The sequence below is a fragment of the Saimiri boliviensis genome, chromosome 1, assembly GCF_048565385.1.
Source record: "Saimiri boliviensis isolate mSaiBol1 chromosome 1, mSaiBol1.pri, whole genome shotgun sequence".
Lineage (NCBI taxonomy): Eukaryota > Metazoa > Chordata > Mammalia > Primates > Cebidae > Saimiri > Saimiri boliviensis.
Genome location: NC_133449.1, coordinates 10136538 through 10161343, shown reverse-complemented (window position 1 = coordinate 10161343; position 24806 = coordinate 10136538). Strand labels below are relative to the sequence as shown.

Sequence of the window (24806 nt, the reverse complement as noted above, 5' to 3'; positions counted from 1 at the left end):
CAGAGCCTGCAAGGTGCGGGCATTCCAGCGTGGCCTGGGGTGAGTGGCAGTCCACCTCCAGAGGCGTCCCCTGGCGCTCCTAGGGACTCGAATTTCCCACGTGGCTTTTTCCCTTATGCATTCACTGTTTAGCTGTTTTTGGTCCAGGCATTTTGGGACTTCTGTAACTTTCAGAGCGCGCCAGAGAGCCGCCCTTAAAGACGCTTCGTTACTAAAGAGCTCTATCCAGTAGAGCGGAGGGTACCGTGGGCGCCTTGGGGGCTCAGGACCTGGCTCCCCTCAAGCCCTGGGTGGGTCCAGGCTTCACTGGAGAAACCACCTCCGTAGGCCAGGCCACATCTAGTTACAGGACACCTTGATGTTACAAAGACGAGACTTCCAGCGCGGGGGCGTGAAGGCGACTGCCAGCCTTGCCCCCGCCGTGCTGGCGACTCCCGGACGCCCCTTCCCTCCCGCGCCTCTGCTCCCTCGCTAGTGGGAGCGGAGCGGCACCGGGATCACCTCCAGGTCCCTCGCACCAGAGCGGCGGACGGCAGGGTCCAGAGTCCGCCTGGAGGGGCCCACGTGGCCAGCACACTCGTCCTCGGCTCGCGATTTCCCTTTTCCGCCCTCGGGCACCAGGCACTAAACGCCAGGTGGAAGCACAACTCTGGAGGCGCAGGTTCCGCCATTCAGCCGCCGCGGCACCAGGGCCTGAGGCGTAGTGCGCGTGCGCGGACCAGCTCCTAGCGGGCGCGGCCGCCGCAGGGCGGGGAGGGGCGGTGTCGCCGCAGGGCGGGGAAGGCGGGGCGCGAGGCCGGGGGCGGAGGGCACGCGTGCGGCGGGCGGCGCTCGGAGGCGCTGACGTCGGCCCGCTCGCGCCCCGCCAGCTCCACGCGGGCCCGGGTTGGCCGCCGCCGAGCCCCCGCTCCTCCCCCGGCGGCGTCCCGGCCGGAACCGATCGCGGCTGGTTTGAGCTGGTGAGTCTCCATGGCGACCCGCCGGCGCTATAAGTAGGGAGCGGCGCGCCGTGGGGCTTTGTCAGTCCCTCCCGTAGCCGCTGCCGCCGCCGCCGGCCGCCCCTCTGCCTGCAGCTCCGGCGCCACCTTGGGCCGGCGTCTCCGGCGGGCGGGAGCCAGGCGCTGACGGGCGCGGCGGGGGCGGCCGAGCGCTCCTGCTCTTGCGGCTGCGGCTTCTGCCCCGGCGACTGCGCTTCCCCATGGGGCTGGCCCGCGGCACCCGGGCGCTCTGAGGTGAGGGCCGCCTGGTCGCGGAGGCAGGGAGGTTGCGAGGGCGGGAGCCGGGGCGGGCGGCGGGCCCCGGGCACGTGTGCGGCGCGCCTCGCCGGCGTGCGGAGACACGTGGTCGCCGGGCGGGCCGCGACCTTTGGGCGCCGCTTCTTTCGGGCCCGGGGGTTTCCCGCGGCGGGACGGAGGTACCCCCGGCGCCGCGTCCTGCCCGCGTCTTCCCAACCCGGGGCTGGAGAGGCTTGGCGGAGACCCTTCCGGAGACCTGAGTCCCGGCTCCGGCTTCTTCCCCAGCCCGTCGGCGGCCGCGCGCGGGCCCGGGAGCCGTTGGGGAGGCCCTGGCGGGCGCGCGGCAAGTGCAGGGGAGCAGGGCCCGGGCTCGCCTTCGTGCAGATGAGCCGGGCCCCGGCCTCGGTACCTTCAGTTTCCGTCTGGTTTTTCGCTGTGTGTACAGAACAGATGACACCAATTTGGAAACCGCGGGAGTGGGTAGAGCTAAGATAGTCTTGTAGCTGTGATACTAGATGCTCGGCCAGCCATGACTTGGAGGTATTTATTTAAGGACTCTGAATGACTAGGTAATTTCGGAACAGCTTGGCGCGGGTGAACGGATGGTGCACCGGGGAGCCAGCCCTAAGGTTTTCGGAAAAGGCTGATTGTGCTGTTTGCGAAGCCGAAAATAATTGGTGAAAGTGTAGAAGGCAGCACCTCCCAGGAATAGGTCTGGAGAGGACAAAGAATGTGTTGGCTGACTTTGTTTAAACATCAAATTGGGCCGACCTTCATGACTTGTGAAATGTTTTCAGAATTTGTTTGAATGAGCCCATTACCCTCTTGTGTTAATTGAGTGACCATTTTAAATAACTTAGCTGTTACAGAAAGAGCAAAAGGTGTTCTTCAGTAAAATATATTCAAGTTACTTAAGTGAGGCTTTAAAAGACACAGAAAAGCAAAAAAAAAAAAAAAAAAAAAGTTGCATATTAAAAGTGAATTAAAACTTTTCAAGTTTAGGCCTGAATATTGCTTTAAAAATATTTAACAAGGCCTTAATTGGTCCACTGTGTGACTGTGTGAGCCTATTAAATTGTAAATAGTCTTTATATAAACAAAAACACATAACCATCTCTAAAACAAAAATGATTTTGTTAGTGTTACTCTCCTGCCTTCTCTGAGAGGTGATTTAGCCAACTTGCAGATTGACAATGCCAAAAAGTCACATTAGATAGAGCTTTAAAGAAGCAACTTCTGCGATGCATGGGTTTGGATTTATGACAGGCCCGTCCCCCTGGGCCTGTCGTAGTAACCCATGCCAGAGCAAACTGTGTCCCCAAACCATTGCCTGGCCTCTGTGCCCGTAGGCTGCTGGCGCTGAAGTGGCTTGCACAGTGGAAAAGAAGAAAGCTCTACTCTACCTGGCAGAAATTTTTAAAGGTTAACATAAATAATTTTAAGAAAACGGGTTCACAAGTGCCACATTTCATGAAAGCCAAAGACAGTGGCTTTTCTTGTTACTAGCATGATGTTCTTGCTGATTTTTCTTGTTGGTGCAGTTAGCCCAGATTATTCTCAGGGGGTTTTATCTCATAGCTAAGCAAATACGAGAGTGCCTGCAAGGACAGTTGGCATTCCTGGAACTGCTAAACTTGGTAGGCAACACGGGTTTAAGGATACCGAGTTCTGATCGGGTAGCAGCAACTGCAATACAATGTGATGAGTTGACTTGAAGATTACAGTTTTGTAAAAGTATATACCCAGCTAATACATCAAAATTAGCTTGTCAAATCTCCAATGCTCCAGGCCATTTCCATGATGCCTGTTGATCAGTAAAAATCATTCTAAGACTTAGTGGAAGTAGGAAATAGCAAGGTATTTGTATGGCTGTATATAAAGGCTGTAGTGTAATCCCAGCACTTTGGAGTCCCAGATGGGTGGGTCACCTGAGGTCAGGAGTTGGAGACCAGCTGGACAATATGGCGAAACCCCCGTCTCTACTAAAAACACAAAAATTAGCCGGGTGTGGTGGCAGGCACCTGTAATCCTGGCTACCCGGGAGGGTAAGGCAGGAGAATCACTTGAGCCCGGAAGGCAGAGGCTGCAGTGAGCCAAGATCACACCAGTGCACTCTAGCCTGGGTGACAGTGTGAGACTCTGTCTCAAAAAATAAAATTAAAAAGTAATAAAAAGGCTATAGTGCTGTTTTAAGTTGCTAAAGAACTGAAACCTCTGAAATACAGCAGACCATTATAAAACTTTTTTCCGTATCAGTGAGGTAAGTGCAGATAAGCTCCTGAAACTTGCATTCGACATTTTTTTGGTACAAATAGTTGAAATGCTTAGTGTGCTACCTTGGAAAAACCTGGTATTGAATTTGTGGTGTCCTTACACTGCCAAGGTTTATGGAATCACGTGCCTTATACCTAGTAATGATTGGGATGACTAGGCCAGTGAGTGACTGGTTCATATCTGGAGCATGATTAGCACCGCGTGTGCTCCGAGTTCTGCATCTTCAACTTGATGTGTTCCTGAGGTAGACAGCAAATTCTGTGTTTTTATGTCTCAGATTGTCACTGCTGCTCCAAGGGCACGCGTAGAGGGATTTGGAGTTCCTAGAGAGTTGCCTTTGTGAAAAGCTGGGAATACTTCTTTCAATCCATCTCTTAGTTTTCCATGTAAGTATTCAGTTTACATTTGTGTTGCAGGCTGATCTTAAGGATTGTATTGCTAAGGCTTCTGAGTGAATTTCTCCCGTCTATTTGCATTTTGTTGCATTTCAGAGGAACAGCAAGAAATCATGAACAGCTTTGGTAATGAAGAGTTTGACTGCCACTTCCTTGATGAAGGTTTTACTGCCAAGGACATTCTGGACCAAAAAATTAATGAAGTTTCTTCTTCTGTAAGTATATGAGGTCCATGCTGGCAGTGCAGCTGAGAGTGCCAGGCAAGTGGAAAGCTTTGGCAAGGTCTAAGGAAGAGCAGTGAGACTTACACGTCTTGTTAGGGAATGTAGAAATTAATTCACTGGTGGTGAAATAATAATGATAATATCAGTACTCATATCAATGGCTACATTCAAAAGAGCAGGATTCATTGTGACTGATGGGAAAGAGAAGGTTGCTGGCTGTCGGTGTGGTGTGGTAAGGCTGCTAGTGAGTCACCCGTGACCACTCTTGTTTCAGGATGATAAGGATGCCTTCTATGTCGCAGACCTGGGAGATATTCTAAAGAAACATCTAAGGTGGTTAAAAGCCCTCCCTCGTGTGACTCCCTTTTATGCAGTCAAATGTAATGATAGCAGAGCCATCGTGAATACCCTTGCTGCTATTGGGACAGGGTTTGACTGTGCTAGCAAGGTAAGCAAAAGCAACAGCTCTCAAAAGCACTTGTATAAAATGGTCCTTGTGTTCCCCACAGGGCAGATGCAAGTTGTGTTTTTTGGGCAATAAACGCTCACTAAAGGGAGGTGGCGGTGGGCCGGGGCACATGACAGCTTCCCATGCTTTTCTGTTTATTCCACCTGTTAGCCGCATATGGATAGCATGACACCATTTTTCTTTTTCAGACTGAAATACAGTTGGTGCAGAGTCTGGGGGTGTCTCCGGAGAGGATTATCTATGCAAACCCTTGTAAACAAGTATCTCAGATTAAGTACGCTGCTAATAATGGAGTCCAGATGATGACTTTTGATAGTGAAGTTGAGTTGATGAAGGTTGCCAGGGCACATCCAAAAGCAAAGTGAGTTATTCCCCTATCTGAGGGCAAGATCGGGGGCATAAGATATGTAGATTCTTATCAAACAAATTTAAATTTCTGATGATTGTATTTCTCTACTTTAGTAGAAAGTACTTGAAACCCTCTATTGGGTCGCGAAGCTTGATTATTAGACTCAAACTACAGAATATATCAGTGACAGTATAGAACAAGATTGTATTTTCATCGCGGCTGTCAGTGAACGTCTATGGTGAGACATATGCTACACTTTGCTTGCTTGTAGGTTGGTTTTGCGGATTGCCACTGATGATTCCAAAGCAATCTGTCGTCTCAGTGTTAAATTCGGTGCCACACTCAAAGCCAGCAGGCTCCTTTTGGAACGGGCGAAAGAGCTAAATATCGATGTCATTGGTGTCAGGTGAGATCTTGGTGGCATAGCTAGAGGCCAAGACATTAAACCGTTCAAGTTTTACAGGCTTTCTCCCAGTGTTTGTTATTATTTTAAGAAATACTAAGCCACAGTGTCTTCGTCTCTTTATTTACCCTAGCTTCCACGTAGGAAGCGGCTGTACCGATCCCGAGACCTTTGTGCAGGCAATCACGGACGCCCGCTGTGTATTTGACATGGCGGTGAGTATATGTGACCCTGTTAGGGAAGGGCAGGGCACAACTGACAATAATTAATTCTAGAGTTAACTTTTTGTGGCAGTTGGTCCTGTATTACATGGGTTTAAACCTATCTGCGGCATATGTTTTTGTTACTAGCTGTGGATGTGGCTGACTTATTTTCTTGATTCTAGGCTGAGGTTGGTTTCAGTATGTATTTGCTTGACATTGGCGGTGGCTTTCCTGGATCTGAGGATGTGAAGCTTAAGTTTGAAGAGGTAATTTAGAACAAAACTATAATACACAGTAGCTGTTTTAGCGAATTTCTTTTTGGAATATTTCAAAATTTAAGTTTCTTAACAAATATCGAAATGGGCTGAAGTGTCCTGGTGTGATATTTTGAGTGATTTCTCTGTGCTATCTAACATTGCACTTAATACCATTTGGTTTTCTTTTTTTTTTTTTTTTTTTTTTTGAGATGGAGTTTCGCTCGTTACCCAGGCTGGAGTGCAATGGCACGATCTCGGCTCATCGCAACCTCCACCTCCTGGGCTCAGGCAATTCTCCTGCCTCAGCCTCCTGAGTAGCTGGGATTATAGGCACGCGCCACCATGCCCAGCTAATTTTTTGTTTTTAGTAGAGACGGGGTTTCACTATGTTGACCAGGATGGTCTCGATCTCTTGACCTCGTGATCCACCCGCCTCGACCTCCCAAAGTGCTGGGATTACAGGCTTGAGCCACCGCGCCCGGCCACCATTTGGTTTTCTAAAGAGCGAATCAGCTTTCCCAGAAGTCTTGGATAGTTGGTTACATTGGAAATCGTGGCTCACACCTGTAATCCAGCACTTTGGGTGGCTGAGGTGGGAGGATCACTTGAACCCAGGAGTTTAAGACCAGTCTGGGCAACACAGGGAGACCCTGTCTCTACAGAAAATGTAAACATTAGCCGGGTGTAGTGGCAGCGGGCACCTGTAATCCCAGCTACTTTGGAGGCTGAGGTGGGAGGATCACTTCAGCCCAGGAGGTTGAGGCTGCAGTGAGGCGTGATCATGCCACTGCACTCAGCCTGGGTGACAGAGTAAGACCCTGTCTCCAAAAAAAGATTACAAATGTTGCTGTGGTCTTTCCAGAGTGTGTGCTGACTGTAGCAATCATTACCCCAAATGTGCTTTCCTAGACCTGTGCCTCCTCTCCTCAGAATATTTGAAATGTTTAGTCACTTAGGAAGTTAAGCCATTATATTGGTGCTTGAATTTATAAAATACATCCACATGGTTTGTTAAAATCATGATGTAGGCAGAATAGGATTTTTATCCTGTTGGCATATATTTGTTAAATAAAAATATTTTGACATCTTGGCGCCTTCCTAGGTAATAATTTGTTGTGTACTATTCTTTGATAAAATCATACCCATAACGTCGTAAAAGAGAGAGGGAGGGTGCCTGGGGGAGGTGTTTTTCTGCTTTTGTTAGTGATAAACCTGCCTGCTGATGCCTGGTCTCATGTCGTTCCACAAGACCCTGTGATGTTCTTCCCCATGTGAATTCCCCACCATGAAATGCCGCTCTTTTCTGTTTCACTCTCAGATCACCAGCGTAATCAACCCAGCGTTGGACAAATATTTTCCGTCAGACTCTGGAGTGAGAATCATAGCTGAGCCCGGTAGATATTATGTTGCATCAGCTTTCACACTTGCAGTTAATATCATTGCCAAGAAAATTGTATTAAAGGAACAGACTGGCTCTGATGGTATGTATAAAGGACGAATCATTGCCTGTATAACTGAAAGCTAATGCAAAAAGCAGTCATTAAGATTGTTGATCTGCCTTTCTAGATGAAGATGAGTCGAGTGAACAGACATTTATGTATTATGTGAATGATGGCGTCTATGGATCATTCAATTGCATACTGTATGATCATGCACATGTGAAACCCCTTCTACAAAAGGTAACTTCTGAGCATACTGTATACAACAATTAAGATAACTGGTCACAAGTATAATTAAGTAGTACTTTCTCTCTCTCTCTATAGAGACCTAAACCAGATGAGAAGTATTATTCATCCAGCATATGGGGACCAACATGTGATGGCCTCGATCGGATTGTTGAGCGCTGTGACCTGCCTGAAATGCATGTGGGTGATTGGATGCTCTTTGAAAACATGGGCGCTTACACTGTTGCTGCTGCATCTACTTTCAATGGCTTCCAGAGGCCGACAATCTATTATGTGATGTCAGGGCCTGCATGGTAAGTAAGCCTGGCATGGCGATGGGGCTGCCAAGAATAGGTACCTTTCTGGATGTGTGCTGCTTGTCTAGATGAATAAGAAATTGCCTTGCCTAAGATTAAATACAAATGGATATTTTTCCAAGAAAAGTTTTAGAAAAGACTGATGAGGATATTTCTATATATAACCGGAATATATTTAAGTTAATGCCATGTGTCTTGTGGTTTCCTCATTACCAAAATGGTAATAATTCCGAAGAAACGCTTGCTTGAGAAATACACTGAATTGGCCAGGTATGGTGGCTCACACCTGAAATCACAACACTTTGGGAGATCAAGGCAGGAGGATCACTTGAGCCCAGGAGTTCAAGATCAGCCTGGGCAACATAGTGAGACCCTGTCTCTACAAAAAAATTAAATTAGTCGGGCATGGTAGTGGGCACCTGTAGTCCCAGCTATTTGGGAGGCTGAGGTGGGAAGATTGCTTGAGGCTGGGAGGTTGAGGCTGCAGCGAGCTATGATGGCACCACTGTATTCATTCCAGGCTGGGTAACAGAGAAACCCTATCTCAAAAAAGGGAAAAAAAATACATTGAATTGTTTCCTGTTGGGAAGTCAATACTCTGATGCCCAGTTAGGAGTGAGTCAGGTTTTTACTTTTTCTCTATCAGGCAACTCATGCAGCAAATCCAGAACCCCGACTTCCCACCTGAAGTAGAGGAACAGGACGTCAGCACCCTGCCTGTTTCTTGTGCTTGGGAGAGTGGGATGGAACGCCACCCAGCAGCTTGTGCTTCAGCTAGTATTAATGTGTAGATATCACTCTTGTAGCTGTTAACTGCAAGTTTAGCTTGAATTAAAGGATTTGGGAGGACCATTTAACTTAATTACTGCTAGTTTTGAAATGTCTTTGTAAGGGTAGGGTCTGCACGATGCGGCCACACAGAAGACTAGGATATGGGTCACACTTATCTGTGTTCCTATGGAAACTATTTGAATATTTGTTTTATATGGATTTTTATTCACTCTTCAGACATGCTACTTCAGAGTGCTCCTCAGCTGCTGAACAAGCGTTTGTAGCTTGTACAGTGGCAGAATGGGCCAAAAGCTTAGGGTTGTGACCTGTTTTTAAAATAAAGCATCTTGAAATAAATAGGCATTGGGATGTTTTTACAGTGTGTTCATTCCGGATGGTTCACAAGTTCCATAGAGCTCGCTCTGGGATTCTCGGAGAACAGTGAGTGGGTCCACCTACACACAGGTAGAAGCAGGACGGGCGAGACGGAAGCCCCATCCACCCACGTGCACGGTGCACATCTGCTCAGCCCAGCCAAAATGTCCAGAATTGGCTGTGAACCTGGTGTGCAGAGCCCCTGGTGGTGGGACCTACGTAGGTGGGCCTCTCCTGTCCAGGCCAGTGCCCAGGAGGTTTGGGAGGCCCTTTGAGCCTGGCCTGCAGAGACTGTGTGTCCCCTTCCACCTTCACACCCGTGAGAAGTTAGGAATGTATATAATCAAAGCTGAAGAGGGACTCCTGCCTTTCTCCAAAACCACCTTCCCCTGAGCCCTGAGTTCCAGAGTAGACAGGAGCCCTCCTGTCACTGCTAGTTACGTCATGTGGCTGCCGAGTTAGCCCAGGGCTTGGCTCATCACCAAATCTGGTCTCCTGGATCAGAGTTGCCAAAACAGATTTTTCACGAGCCAGAGGTTGGTTCCGACAAGCTGGAAAGAGTGCTGTAGTCCACAGCCCTGTCTTCTGGGAGTCTTGAGAAGTTGGATGCCGGTGTGTTGGGGTAACTCTGAGCTCCCCAATGAGGGCAGTTCCCCAGAATTGAACCCATTATGTTAAAAATAGTTGGCGTTATGTACTATGTGCCAAGAAATTTGAGCTAGACAGACACCAAGGTAAATTAGGTCTTCCATCGTAAAAGGGAAGAAATTCCCAAGATGCACCCTCTTGTGGATGGGGCCTGCCCCTTTCCAGGCCTCGCTCGGCTTGTCTCCCCCCCCCCCCCCGCCCCCCCCCCACACGCATCAATAGAAGATTCCTTGTGAATCAGCTTGAAGTCACATCCCCAACAGTGACCTCTTCAGCTGGGGACCACACTTCTCTTGCAAGTTCCTAGGCTTTCCTAAGTGATTCGAAGTGTTTGCCTAGTCCCCTCCGCCATTAGGGGCTTTTCTGCCTGTCACCATGTACCTTCTTTGGCATGGGCCTCCCTGATACTGGGTCTGGGGGCTTGCTGTGCACCGTCTCCGGGCCCGGCTGGAGCACTGTTCCTGAAGGCAAGAGTCAGCCCGCTGCAGTCAGGCCCTGTGCCCACCCGAGGGTCCTGAGAAGCCTCAGGGTTGGGCGGGGAGGGGCAAGTGGGGGGCTCTGCCCTCTCGCGTGTCACCCAGTCTCATCTATCGGGTTTCAAGGTAGGGCATCGTGGAGAAAAGGCTTTTCTGAGTTCTCCCAGCTCTTTTACAGACGAGATGAAGCCCAGAGAGGCCGAGTGACTCGCCCAAGGTGAGTCAGTGAGTTAGGAGGGCGAAGAGTCCTCAGGGCCCTGCCTTGCCGGCCAGGCTCTGCTCTTGGGCTCTCGCTGAGCAATGGCTGACTAGAATGAGCCATCCTTCTCTCACCAAGGGTGATATGCTCCCAGCCCTTGCTCTCTGCCAATCCTATTCCCTGCTAGAGTGGCAGAGGCGTCCCCAAGCACCCTTGGCTCCAGAATATCACAGAGTGTGGCACCTGGCCCTGCGTTCCTGCTGTGGCTTCGATTTCGGCTGGAGCTGGACAGGTGCAGCTGGACCCGGGCCTCACCTCACTAGGCACTAGCCAGCCCCAGCCCCACGCCTCACTAGGCACAGGCACCGCCGTTGAGCTGATGCCCTCCTGACAGGGCTGCTATGAGGGAGGATTGGTGAAGCCAGTGAGAATTTTATCCATGCTCAGTGCTGACTCTAGGCTGAAGAGGGCTGTGACCAGGCGTGCTCTGCCCCTAGCCGGGGTTACCTAGGCGGAGCTGTCAGGTGACCTTCCCAGATGAGCTCGTGAGCTGGGGAGCGGGGGTCTCCAGGCCAGGACAGCTGGGGGGCAGCTCTGCATGGGAGGAGGCCTGGTGCCCTGCCAGGCAAGGGCCAGTTTGGATCTGGGTGGCTCTGCCAGGAGGGTGACCCACCTGGCCCTGGGGTGCCTGCCAGGGGCCTGGCCCCTCTAGCTTCTCACCCACCCCAGGGTTGGGCGGGCTCCGCTCCCTGGCTTGTCATGGAGGGTTGCCAAATTCAGCACAAATATAAGATACTGCACGGGACATGTCAGCTGCAAAACTGCTGCTTGATGTGAAATTCAAGTGTAACTGGGTGCCCTGTACTGTGTCTGACATTGCTATCTGGCAATAAGGCCTCTGGTCCTGGGTACTGGGAGCCTGGCTTCACCTTCTGTGTGCTGTGTGGCCCACAAGACGTCAGGGGCTCCTCCAGGCCTTAGCATCCTCCTCTGTCATCAAATGCGACTCAGAACAGAAAGCTTTTCTCGAAAGCAGGTGCAAGCAGTTCCTGGGACCAGCACACCCAATCCCTGGACGGCCCTCCCGGCTGTGGCCACCAGGGGGCAGAAGCACCCCGCAGTGACAGCGTAGTTGGGGCAGGACAAGGTTGTCAAGTCCTTGGCCACTGGGCAAACACTGACAGCTCGACTGTCACAGGGCCGTGAGACTGGAGCATAGTCTGGACGCGGAGCTCCCGACTCAGCCACACCAGGGTACCAGGGGCTTTGAGGAGGGGCTCCAGGCAGCCCCGTCCCCCACCAGACCACTCGCCTGACCCCCAAAATGCTTCCTAAGGCCCCCCAGGTGAAGCCCCCAGCCCAACCCCTGCCCCCGCCACCCCATGTTGCAGAACCAGCCCTGTGAACAGCTGGTGGGGTCCCGCAGGCTTGGTCCTGGCTGCCCCTTGCCTGTCCCCACAGTGGCCCCCATCACCTCTGAGGTGTTCCCAATCCTCCCCTGCGCCCACAAGTGCCTGGTGACCCCACCTGGCCTCCCCTGACCACCCCTCATGGCAGGCTGAGTGGGTGGAGGGCAGATCTTCCCCGCCCGCCCTCCTGCGGGGCTGGTGCCTGGCCCCTGTCCCTCAGCCAGAGGCAGAGCCCACCAGAGGCTGCCCGAGCCACCCTCACCATCTCCACGCTGTCCTGGCTCCATACTCTGCCACCCCCACTGGGGTGCCTGACCCTAGCCCTGGGGACCCCACCTCCGGAGGTAGGAAGCTCGGGGTCAAGTCCTGCCGCTGAGGACCCTTGCCATCCTCCAAGACCCTGAACTCACTCCCTCTGCCCCCTGGCAGGCAGGATCAAGCCCGCACCCATGATTCCCTGACCACATGGTTTACAGGTGAAGACAGTGCGTGTCCAGCGCCAGGCGGCTCATTCGAGGTGGAGCTGGGACTGGCACCTGGATCTCAGTGTGTGTCCAGGGCACAGGCTCCTCCATTTCCAGCTGTGTGAAGATGGGGCGGAGCCACCGCTGACCCTTCTCCATTCATCCACTCATTCCTGAGCAGGGCTCCAGAGTGGAGAAGACAGGAGTGATTTGATGAGGTCACCGAAGGCTTCCTGGAGGAGGGGACGTGGAGGCCTAGGACAGGGAAGCTCAGTGGGGAGGGAGGCCACTGTCGGGGGGCCAGGCAGGGGACCACAGTGCCCAGAGCCCAGGCCCAGCCTCTCAGGCTGCGGAGCTGGGTGCCGCACCTGACCCTCCTGGAGTGAGCTGCCAGGGCTGCCGTTCAACAGCCTCATGTGGCACCCCACCAGCCACCCACCTGTGGACCCGTGTCCACCACAGCACACACAATGCTACACACACACAGCACAGTACACACCATCACACACATCCACAGTGCACACAGTCACACCATACCCCACACACCACGACACGCACAAGCACACCACACACATCCACATCACACACACACAATCACACCATGTCCCATGCACCACAACACACAAACACACAACACACATCCACATCACACACACAGTCACACCATGCCCCCCACACAACACACATCCACATCACACACACACAGTCACACTGTGCCCCACACACCACGACCTGCATAAGCACACCACACACATCCACATCACACACACAGTTACACCATGTCCACAAACCACCACACACACACACAAACACACCACACCCATCCACATCACACACACACAGTCACACCATGCTCCACACACAACACACACAAATCCACCACACACATCCACATCACACACACACACACACACACACACAGTTACACCATGTTCAGAAACCACCACACGCATCCACATCACACAGTCATACCATGCTCCACACACAACACAAAAGCACACATCCACATCACACACACAGTCACACCATGCCCCACACAACACACACACCACACACATCCGCATCACACATGCACACAGTCACACCATGCCCCACACACCACAACACACAAACCCACCACATACATCCACATCACACACACAGTTACACCATCCCCACATACCACACAAGCACACCACACACATCCACATCACATACACACAGTCACACGATGCCCCACACACCACCACACACACAAACACACCACACACATCCACATCACAGTCACCCATCCCCACACACCACTGCACACTCAAATACACCACACACATCCACATCGCGCACAGTCACCCATCCCCACACACCACTACACATGCAAACACACCATACACATCCACAGCACACACACAAAGTCACACCATGCCCCACACACCACCACACATGCAAATACACCACACACATCCACAGCACACAATGTCGTATCATCTCCCAAACACCACCATACACACAAACATACCACACAGTCCACATCACACACACAGAAAGTCACACTATGCCCCACACACCACACAAACATCACACACATCTACAGTGCACACTAAGACCACACGTCCCGGTCACACACACACCCCACAAGACACCCACACACAGAGGCACAGAGACACTCCTAGGGGATGAGGCATTTCCTGGTCACTCTGGTCATCTCTGGGTCCTGGGAGCCCGTTTGAGCCCCAAGAGCCTGGCCGCTGCTGGGAAAGGCCATGGGCAGGTGGCTCCAGGGTGGGCCAGGGTCCTGTCCCTTCCGTGAGCTGCAGGAGGCCATGGTGCAGTCCCGCAGGCTGCTGGGAAGAGCTGGAGGGGCCGAGGCTGTGGGGAGCCCCACTCTGCCCTCCCGGGGCTGCCGCCCCACTGGCGCTGGCCTCAGCTACCCCTGCTCCTGAGCTCCCTCCCACCCTCCCCAGTCTCCTGCCCCAGCCAGGCTGTGCCTGCCACCACAGCTCTGAAAGTCTGGGCTTCTTGGCACAGGGACACGTGTCTTTGCCTTTGGGGTGTCTTTGCCTTCCCAGGGAACACTGGACTCCCGAATAAATCTTACTGGATTCTGTGAGCTCCTTGTAGGGCACGGTCCACCAGGACCCCCATATCTCCCTCCTCCACATCTGTGCAGAGGTGGTTATAATGGCTAATTTTATGTGTCAGCATGACTGGGCCATGGGGCACTAGACATTTGGGGAAACTGATCATTCTGGGTGTGCCTGTGAGGGTGCTTTTGGGTGAGATTGACATTGGAACTAGTGACGGATGGGAAAACCGGGGGGGTAAAGCAGATTGCCCTCCCTGATGTGGGGAGCCTCAGCCACTTGGCTGAAGGCCTGAATAGGACAAAGGGCTGAGAGTTTGTTCTTTGAGTCACAGTCTTGAGCTGGGTCACTGGCCTCCTCCCTGCTTCAGATTCAGACTGGAAATACACCATTAGCCCTCCTGGGTCCCCAGCTTGCTGACTCCTGTTTACAGGGAACAGGGCTGCTTGTCTCCTTGGGACCTCTCAGCCTCCATAATCATGTAAGCCAATTCCTTATGATAAATCCATCCACCCACACACCCACCCATCTATCCATTCACCCACTCATCCATCCATCCACCCATGTATCTATGTATCCATCCATCCATCCATCCATCCATCCATCCATCTACCCACCCATCCATCCATCCACTCACCCACTCATCCATCCATCCATCCACCCATGCATCTATGCATCCATCCATCCATCCATCTACCTACCCACCCATCTACCCATCCACCCCTGCATCCATCCATCCATCCACCCACCCACCCATCCATCCATCCATCCACCCATCCACCCACCCATCCATCCATCCATCCATCCATCTACCCACCCACCCATCCATCCACTCACCCACTCATCCATCCATCCATCCACCCATGCATCTATGCATCCATCCATTCATCCATCCATCTACCCACCCACCCATCTACCCATCCACCCATGCATCCATCCATCCATCCACCCACCCATCCATCCACTCACCCACTCATCCATCCATCCACCCATGCATCTATGCATCCACCCATCCATTCATCCATCCATCTACCCACCCACCCATCCACCCATGCATCCACCCATGCATCCATCCATCCATCCACCCATCCATTCATCCATCCACCCATCCATCTATCCATCCATCCATCCACCCACCCACCCACCCATCCATCCACTCACCCACTCATCCATCCAACCATCCTCCCACCCACCCACCCACCCATCCACCCATCCACCCACCCATCCATCTACCCACCCATCCATCCACTCACCCACTCATCCATCCATCCACCCATGCATCTATGCATCCACCCATCCATTCATCCATCCATCTACCCACCCACCCATCCACCCATGCATCCACCCATGCATCCATCCATCCATCCACCCATCCATTCATCCATCCACCCATCCATCTATCCATCCATCCATCCACCCACCCACCCACCCATCCATCCACTCACCCACTCATCCATCCAACCATCTTCCCACCCACCCACCCACCCATCCACCCATCCACCCACCCATCCATCTACCCACCCATCTATCTACCAACCCATCCATCCACTCACCTTCTCATCCATCCATCCACCCACCCATCCATCCACTCACCCACCCATCCACTCATGCATCCATCCATCCATCCATGCATCCACCTACCCAACCATCCACCCACCCATCCACCCACCCATCCACCCAGCCATCCATGAACCCAGCCACCCAGACACCCATCCATGCATCTACCTACCCATCCATTCACCCACCCATCCACTCACCCACTCACCCACCTACCCACATCCACCTACCCGCCCATCCATCCACCCATCCATCCTTCCCATTCATCTATCCATCCATCCACCCAGCCATCCATGAACCCGGCCACCCAGCCACCCATCCATGCATCTACCTACCCATCCATTCACCCACCCATCCACTCACCCACCTGCATTCACCTACCCACTCATTCATCCACCCACCCATCCATCCACCCACCCAGCCCTCCCATCCATCCACCACCCCTCTCATCTATGCATGCCTCCTCTCAGTTCTATTCCTGGAGAACCCTGACTAATACAGTGGTCATTCCCATCTGTGTCTGTTGGACACCGTCCCCATCATAAGTGAGCCTTCCCCGTAACAAGCAGTCTTGATTTAACCTTTGCCAGTCCCAGTTACATTTTTATAAAATTCAAGCCCTTCACTGACTATTCTTGCAGGTGAGGCAGTGTTGCCAAAGGCACTGCCTTGCCTCTTTGCAACAAGGTGGATCTGCCCAGGGCACCTGGCCTCTGCCTCTGCACTCCCCCTGGTTCCCCCATCAAGGCTTGGTGGCTCTGGGTGCGTGGAGAGTTTTACTATGAAATAGCTCTAGCAGTGCCATTGACTCAGAAGGCCCTTGGCAAACAGACTCATCATTTCTCTTAAAGAGGCATGGAGTAGCCAAGTGCAGTAGTTCATGCCTGTAATCCCAGCACTTTGGGAGGCCAAGGAGGGTGGATCATGAGGTCAGGAGTTCGAGACCAGCCTGGCCAAGATGCTGAAAGCCCGTTTCTACTAAAAATACAGAAATTAGCCAAGCACAGTAACATGTGCCTGTAATCCCAGCTACTTGGGAGGCTGAGGCAGGAGAATTGCTTGAACCTGGGAGGCGGAGGTTGCAGTGAGCCGAGATCAGGCCATTGCATTCCAACTTGGGCGACAGAGTGAGACTCCATCTCAAAAAAAAAAAAAAGGCATGGAGTCTGAAAAAATATTACAATGAATAAAATCAATAAAAGAGCTGCTGTTGCTGAAGACCTGCTGGGAGGCAAGCTCCAAGCCATGCACTGTGCACACGTGACCTTGAGTCACCCAGCTCCCCCGACCTACGGTCAAGATACTGAGGCACAGAAGAGCCGACAGCGGCAGGCAGGCGGGCAGACACTGTGGTGCCCATCCTGGTAATAGAACCTCAATGCCACTCACCCCTTCTTGACCCTATGCCCCTGGGGGAGGTGGGTGCCTCCAAGGCCAAGGGGCCCATCTTGACCGGCCGAAGCCAGCCATGGCCATCGCATGGCCATCTTGTGAACACGGGCCATGGTTTCAGCCATCAGATGTGAGGCGGGTGGGGACAGGGCGGTGGGCAGAATCTGGACGGTTTTCCAGTCCCTCAGGGGGAGGCCAGGGGACAAGGCTGCTTGTCTCCCCACCTCCTCCCGTGTCAGCCGTACTGCCCAGAACCACGACAGTGGGCACCCCAGGGAGACAGTCTGAGGTGAAAAGCTGATTGTGGTTAGCTGGGCAAAGGGCTGTTCACTCGAGCTCCCAGCTACTCAGGAGGTTGATGTGAAAGGATTGCTGGAGCCCAGGAGTTTGAGGCCAGCCTGGGCAACATAGAGAGATCCCATCACTTAAGAACAAAAACAAACACAAAAACAGCTGATGCCTGGGGGCCCCCAGTGATGCTGCCTTTAGAGCCTTCAGCAGGTGAGACCAACCCCCGCTTCAGCTGGGCCTTCTGCTGCTGGGACTAGAAGCACGGAAGGCAGCGGCAAAGGCTGGATGGAGAACCAGGCCTGCCACCTCCCATGCCAGCCTGACGGCACCCCTGGCCACACCCATCCTCTCTTGGAAGGTGGAAGGAGAAGGAGAGGGAAGCGCCCGGGGGGAGCAGGGGGCAGAAGCCTGATGGTCAGACCTGCCAAGAGCAGTCATCGTTTATTTCCCTGAATATTTCTTGGCATTAGGCAGATATTGAAGAACAGGCTGTGAAAGATTTATAGACGCAGGGACAGCTGGAGGGACACAGGAGGGGCCAGGTTTACCAACAGCAGCGGCACGCGGCAGACCCACCTTGGCTGGAGTGAGCAGGGGCCACGGCCTGAGGAATGGGGCTCCTGCGGGCGGACACGAAACTCAAAAAATGCCATTTACTGTATCATTTTAATACCAGAAATGCCAGACCAATCAACAGGGAGGACAGACCAGACACAAATGCCTGCATTCACGACACGGACAGGAGGGTCACCAGGGCTCAGGGCGCGCATGCATTTCCTTAGAAACAGGCAGACGGAGAGAGCATAAATACCACACAACAGCCAGGCTTGGGGGTCACGGGCCACAGGGGGCCACGCTTCAAAGGCAGTTAGAGGCATTAAATACGGGACCTACACATTACATTTCACTTCACCATACATAATTTATATATTAAAAGAAAGGGGACCACAGGATCTATACGTGCAAGCGGCTGTGGTGGAGAAAGTGAATGGGGGCAGCCATGCACGGGAGGGGCTCGCTGTCTACCCTCCCGACGCCTCGTCCCCACCCTTCCCACGGAGTCACTTGGGATCACAGAATGCACGAGCTGGCCGGGCGCAGCCTCGGAAGGTCCCGCCTGGTCTCCCCGTGAGCCGGGAGGTGCCTGGAACCAAGAACACTAATCCTGCATGTCATCACATCCCTGGGAGTCGCCCTGGAAGGGACCGGGCCGGGCGTGAGGGGAGGAAGGTCTCACTGGTCAGGCGGAGGAGGGAGGCGCAGCCGCCGGGCCAGGTAGGTGCGATGTGTGGCCCAGGCCGGGGCCGGGACAGCAGGCGACTGGCGGGGCATCCACTCTTGCAAGCAAAGCGTAAACGGCACGAGAAGCCTGTGTTCCTCTGCACTGTCTGGGCCGCTCGCTCAGAACTGGCTGGCGCTGCTAGGGTCGCACTGCAGCAGGCGGACGATGGAGGGGTCGCTCTTGGCACCTTTGATGAATTCTTCCAAGGACAGCTTACCTGCAGGGGATGGGAGAGATCAGGATTAGCAGTGCTCACTGTTCTTTATGCTTCCAGAGAGATGGGGACAGCTCTCAGGTCAGGAACACCCCCTTTGTTGAAAGTCCTGAGCCAACTTGAAGCTGACGATGTCCAGTCTCCACTCACTTTATAGGCATTTCAGAAAGAAATCCTTTTTCCTTTCCCAGCTCCGTACAATACATCGGGTAACTCAAAGGGATTACCCAGCAGGACAGAGGGACATGGCTGATGAGGGCCCTATACATTTTTTTAGAAACCACCCCACGTTTTGCTTATTAAGGAACATGTACATTGTGCAGAAAAATACAGCATTTGCCTCTAACCCATACAAAATCCAGGCTGAGAAGGCCACGCTGGTTGGTGGCCCCCCAAAGCACAGCCCGGGTCCTCCCTGGCATCTGCTGCTCAGGCCTGGGGGACTGAGCTCAAGCTCTGCACTGTCGGCCACATACGGTGAGAGGAAAACCTAGAAAAAGACTGGCCATGCTAAGGAATCAGCTGCCCCTCATCCTCCCCACCCAGAGCTGCTGACATCTTCCCTCTCCCAGGACACAGCCTCAGTGACTCCACACTGGGCAGAGTGGCCTCTGGAGGCTTGTGGGCCAGGGCGGGGCTCTGTAAGGTGATCTGGCTGGGGGAAGTTTTCTGACCATCCACTCCCTCTCCCATCATCGCTGTCAATGTGCCCACACTGTGGTCACCATAGCCCTGGCTCTGCTGGTCCACAAGCAGGAGACACCGTAAGGAGTCTGCCCAGGCGGACATCGCCTCGAGGGCAGGAGGGGGTGCCTCTGGCTCCAGCTGGTGGGGAAGGACGAAGTTCGAGGTTGGCTGTGCCCTGGCAGCCTGGGCCCTGGGGCGGCCCCTCTGTGTGTCTGAGGCTGTGTCAGGTGGAATCACTAGAGCGCCCTGCAAAATGTCTGCGCAGGCAACACAGACGCCCACAGCCAGGTCCAGCACAGGGGAAGGCGTGTTGGAGGGCGGGCTCTCAGCTCTCGGTTCTGGCTCATGGCAAGCCACCAATGTTTCCAGGCCTCAGGATCTTCGTCTCGAAGGCGGGATAATGAGAACACCCATCTCAAAGGTGACTGGGGGGATGCAACTGAGGACTGAGCCCAGCACCAGGGCGGAGGACACCCCTGCCCAGTAGGACCCTGCTGGGAATCCAGCCCCTCCAGCCCATTGGCAGTCGGGGATACATGTCTTTATGGGACTCTGGCCTGGGCTCCGGCAGGCTGGCTTCTTCCAGGGCACAAACTCAATGCCTCTGGGGCCTGGGCAGCCTGCTCACCTCAAGGGAGCCCACACGATACCCACGGCCAAGGGATGGGCAGGGAAAGGGAGGGACAGTCAGGTCCCCAGCAGGCAGTCCTAGGACCCTCTGCCAATGGAGAGAGAAGCTGCCAGCCTTAAGGTTGGTGAGGACATTCATGGGCCACTCCCCACCCTCCACCTCCGACCATGCAGGGCAGCCAGCTGTGGGGGCATCTCCTCGGCTAGGTGTGGGCCTCAGAGTCCACAGCCCCAAAAGCCCTGGGCCAAGCCCCAGCTGCCCCACTTCCTGTCCCTGACCCCAGCCCCCTAGTTCCAGGCTGAGAGAGCGCAGGCCAGCCCAGATGGACCACCGGTCGGGAGAGCCGGAGCTGCCCCAGGGTGACCCGGAGGGCTGCTGAGATGCCAGGGAGCTGCTGAAGGTTCCAGGGGCTCCTCCTGATGGAGGGCAGGCAGGAGAGGGGGTTGCTCAGCACAGGCTGAGGAGAGGGTGGCTTTAATGATACCTGTGCCCTGGGAAGCCCGTTGGCCCAGCCCAGAGGCCTGGAGCAGCCATGCACCTGCCGGGGTGGCCAGGGAAGCTGGGGTCCCCTCCAGAGCACCATCACTCCCGAGCAGTCCCTGGAGGAACCTCGAGGGCTAAGGACCACAACCTGAACTCCGGTCCCTGGCTGTGGCCTCACCTTCCTGGTAACACTCTTCCCTCCTTAACCCAAATTCCAGGGACAGACAGGTCCCCTAGGCTCGCAGGAGGAAGTGCTCCATCCCAGCAGGCACATTAGCAACATCACATGCCATCCCAATTACCAAACAACTTAGAATACGCCCTCTGAAGAGGTGGGTAGAGCCAAGCTGGGAGGCAGGTTCGGGCAGGACCATGGGTGGCTTCCCCAGGGACACTGAAGTCAGGAACAACAGCCACTGTTTGTGGAGTGCAAACCCTGCTAAGAGCTTTATGGCATCGTCTCGCTGAAACCTCACAACCCGGTAGGACTGGATTTGCCATTCCCACGAGGATTGAACAGCCTTGGGAGAGCAGCAACAGGTGCCCTCCTAGGCTGGAGGGTGGAAAACACGTTTCCTATCAGCCCGAAGGCCGCGCCGGGCAGCAGGCAGCCTTGCTTTCTGCGTGCATGTGTTTTGAACATGGTGACCTGGCTGCCTGGAACGATCTTTGCTGCCTGCAACTCCCCCGCAGCCCGTCTCCCGCTGGGGCCGTGCTGACCTCACCGAGGGCTGCACTCCACACTTTCCGGAGTGGCTTCCTGGGCATTCGCTTATCTTTTATTCTCCAGCACAACCCAGGGAGTATTTTCTCTTCTTAAGATTGCATTTCTTTATTGTTCAAAAGCAAAGCAAACCTGGTGCTGTGGCTGCCCTCAACAAAGCCAGCAGGAAGAGCAGAACTGGAAGCTGCCACAGCCAGTGCAGAGGAGGGCACTCGAGGCACGGCCTCGTCACCACTGCTGCCACCCACCAGCGTGAGACTTGCATTTGTGCAGTGGGGCTGAGTCCCCACAGAGCTGCTGCAGGCGGACAAGGTGGCAGTGTCCATCCTGACAGCTCCCCTTGGACACCGAGGCCATCTGGGCAGCCTCCTCTCTCAGGATGGCAGCAAGAGAGGCAATGGCCAGCACCCCAGGACCCCACCATCTGGGATCCTCTGATCCCAAGCCCTCCAGATTCAGGGCTGCCAGCACACCTACCTCCCTGCCCCTAAACATACCCGCAGGAATATAGGTATGTCCTGATCTACGAGTGGGGAGACGGTGGCTCAGAGGGGCCACAACATGCCCAGTGTCACAAAGCCACACAGAGGGGCCGGGCGCAGCACGGGTATCCCAACTGTAACCCGCCCTCCCCTGGGCATGGCAAGCACCAGGCAGGTGGGCCAGGAGACCAAGAAGCTGCGGGGGGCGGGGGGCGACCCAAACACATTTGGAGGACACACGCAGCCCCGCCCCTACCCCAGCCCTACCATCATTGTTGGTGTCCATCTGCCTGAAGATCTTGTCCGTGCGCTTCTCCGGGGTGGACTCGTCCTCTGGCATCTTCATCACCGAGGACACCATCTTGTAGATGGCCTGTGGACGGGGGCAAGGACAGTGTGCTCAGAGGCCCGATGGCTTGGGCAGGTGCAGCAAGGGTGGGCTTCTGCCCAGCCTATGACAAGGCTTGGAGAGGTCATGGGCTCCTGGTGGCCTTCAGGACCCTTCCCCAGTGGGGAGAATGTTTCCCAGTGAACATCACTGGTGTCTAAGTGAAATTCAAGAGCAGAGCTGGCAGGATGGCTCTACTGGGAGGTGGTGAGGGCGGTGGTATTTCTGCCTGGGGGGTAGTGCCTTGAAGGTGCCTGAGTGCCCCTCTTGGGGGCTGGGAATGCTGAGGGAGGGTGGTGGTCACATGGGCAGAGTTGCATGAAATTCGCCATGCTGCCCGCTGAGCCATGTGCATTTTACTGTGTGGCTGTTACCCTGCAGTTTAAAAGAGACTGAGCCCCTGAAACTCGCAGGGAGAGCCCATCACCAGTCCCTGACAGGACAGGAACCTGTGGCCCTGGGTCTCCATGGCCTCTTTGGGGCACTGCAGCCGTGGGCTCAGCCCAGCTGCTGGTCTCTTTGTGCATCTCTGCCTGAGTGGCCCAGCCTGGGGCGCATGCCCCCGCTGCTGGTCAGTGTAGAGGGGAAATGGTGATGGGGCTGGTGAGTGGCCGCTGAGCAGTGACATGCATGGGGAGGCATGGCACTGCTGTGGGATTCTCTGAGCACTCCATGTAAAAGTGTTGTTTCTGAGACAACAGACCATTTTCTCATTTTGAGAAGAGGTAGCAACCAAGTGTCCTATGAGAAACACCAGCCCGCCAGCCAGGGAGCCATCAATGGCACTGGGGGAAGGCTTTCAGGGTTGGAAGACTTGGTTTGGGAGCTGAAAAGCGAGATCCTGTTCAGACAGAAGTGGCTGCTCCTTGCTGCTCTGAACAGTTCTACCAGAGCCTCCAGGTTCTGGCCAAGCCTCTGCTCAGCCAGTGACAGCCATGCTGATTTGCAAAGGGCGAGGGTTAACACACAGGGACAGGGTGGGCGATTCCTGGGAAACAGAATTCTTACTTCTGCCACTGTGTGAAGCTAAGAGCCAGAAAGTGGCGACTGAAGCAGAGATCCCCAAACCTGTGTTAATTTCCTCTTGCGGTGTGAAAACCATCTGTGTGGGAAATGGGCCGCTCGCTACCAAGGTGGGCTGCAGCTGGAGCAGGAGTTCACAGATCTGATACCCGCTGCTGGAGGCCTACCCCTGAGGTTCCCTACCATGGGACTACAGCTTCTGAAGAGTTCCATTTCTTTCTTGTTTTGTTTTTGGTTGTTTTAGAGGCAGGGTCTCACTCTGTCACTCAGGCTGGAATGTAGCTGTGCAATCCTAGCTCACCCTCAAACTCTGGGGCTCAAGCAATCCTGCCACCTCAGCCTCCCAAGTACCCAGGACTACAGATATATGCCAACATGCCCTGCTACTCCTTAAATTTTTTTGTAGAGATGGAGTCTCACTACGTTGCCCAGGCTGGTCTTAAACTCCTGGGTTCAAGTGATCCTTCAGCCTCAGCCTCCCAAAGTGTTGGGATTACAGGTTTGGCCATGAGGAAGTCTAGACTGGATGCTCCCGGGCTCAGGGAGGCACTCAGGGGAGTGCCAGGGAGGGGCAGCTCTGCGCTCTCTACTCTCTCTCACACACACACAGGTACTTGGTTTCCTTCTGAAACACGGCCCTGCCTGCTAGAGCTGTTGATAGGCATGAAGGCAGAGATGCTTCATAAAGTGATGTCCTTTGTGTGCTGAGCTGATTCTTGTGATCGTTTTACTTCAGTTTTACTTTATGACTGTACATTCCTGGGGACATCACAAGCTATCTGTTGCATTCCCAAGTATAGGGCTTTCCCAAGGTCTTGGCAGGTACCCCTTGCAAGTGCCAAGGATCCCAGCGATAATATAATTCTTGGCCAAGCACGGTGGCCCATGCTTGTAATCCCAGCACTTTGGGAGGCTGAGGTGAGCAGATCACCTGAGGTCAAGAGTTCGAGACCAGCCTGGTCAACATGGTGAAACCTTGTCTCTACTAAAAATACAAAAATTAGCTGGCGGCCATGGCACGTGCCTATGATCCCAGCTACTCGTGAGGCTGAGACAGACAATCTCGAACCCAAGAGGCAGAGGCTGCAGTGAGCCAAGATTGTGCCACTGCACTCCAGCCTGGGCGACGAAGTGGGACTCCATCTCCAAAAAATTCACCTATTAGAGCCTCAGACTTTGTAAAATGCAGAGAATGACCCATGTCATCAGGTTATGAAGACGAAAACTGAACAACGTGCTCCAGCTGGGCCTGATGTACAGCAAGTGATCAATAAACGTTGGCTTTCACCATTGCTCTTTGCAAAGATCTGCTGTCAGGTGACAACTGCTCACTTTAAAAAATGCCCCAGGTAGCAACCTGGCCAAGAAAGACCCTGTCAAGTGAACATAAAATATACCGGAAGGCTGGGCATGCTGGCTCACGCCTGTAATTCCAGCACTCTCCACGAGGTGGGCCCAGG

The 24806-nt window shown here is 54.0% G+C and overlaps 2 protein-coding genes and 1 non-coding gene across 11 annotated transcripts in view; 2 read left to right on the top strand and 1 right to left on the bottom strand.

Annotated features, from left to right (window-relative positions):
* The first annotated feature begins 875 nt into the window (after positions 1-875).
* ODC1 (ornithine decarboxylase 1) lies at positions 876-8918 on the top strand. 3 transcript variants are annotated; one of them, XM_039463677.2, is made up of 12 exons: positions 876-959; positions 3787-3895; positions 4001-4119; positions 4403-4576; positions 4786-4958; positions 5218-5352; positions 5483-5564; positions 5735-5818; positions 7128-7290; positions 7376-7488; positions 7573-7787; positions 8437-8918. In XM_039463677.2, exons 3-12 carry the CDS (start codon positions 4018-4020, stop codon positions 8579-8581), a joined length of 1386 nt encoding a protein of 461 aa, XP_039319611.1. In that variant the 5' UTR covers positions 876-959; positions 3787-3895; positions 4001-4017; the 3' UTR covers positions 8582-8918. The 3 variants fall into 3 exon arrangements, with proteins under 3 accessions (XP_039319611.1, XP_039319600.1, XP_010336244.1); XM_039463666.2 differs by lacking the exon at positions 876-959 and adding an exon at positions 968-1232; XM_010337942.3 differs by lacking the exon at positions 876-959 and adding an exon at positions 1586-1775.
* LOC120362233 (small nucleolar RNA SNORA42/SNORA80 family) lies at positions 2479-2614 on the top strand. Its single transcript, XR_005578194.1, has one exon. It is a non-coding gene; the product is annotated as a small nucleolar RNA SNORA42/SNORA80 family (small nucleolar RNA).
* Positions 8919-18084: 9166 nt separating the features above from the next.
* The window catches only part of HPCAL1 (hippocalcin like 1), a 123729-nt gene continuing 117007 nt past the window's right edge, over positions 18085-24806 (bottom strand). For all 7 annotated transcript variants that reach the window (XM_074393936.1, XM_039463701.2, XM_074393949.1 and 4 more), the window contains exons 4-5: positions 22203-22308; positions 18085-18931 (exon numbers count right to left, since the gene is read on the bottom strand). In XM_074393936.1, coding sequence (XP_074250037.1) covers positions 18834-18931; positions 22203-22308 — 204 coding nt within the window. In that variant the 3' untranslated portion in view covers positions 18085-18833. The remainder of the gene's footprint in view (positions 18932-22202; positions 22309-24806) is intronic.

Excerpts from the sequence above, each read along its gene's own strand:
- ODC1 (XM_039463677.2), top strand. The coding sequence starts at position 4,018 with ATGAACAGCTTTGGTAATGAAGAGTTTGACTGCCACTTCCTTGATGAA. Across the intron at positions 5,353-5,482 it reads ATCGATGTCATTGGTGTCAG|CTTCCACGTAGGAAGCGGCT; the intron begins GTGAGATCTTGG and ends TATTTACCCTAG. Across the intron at positions 7,489-7,572 it reads TGAAACCCCTTCTACAAAAG|AGACCTAAACCAGATGAGAA; the intron begins GTAACTTCTGAG and ends CTCTCTCTATAG.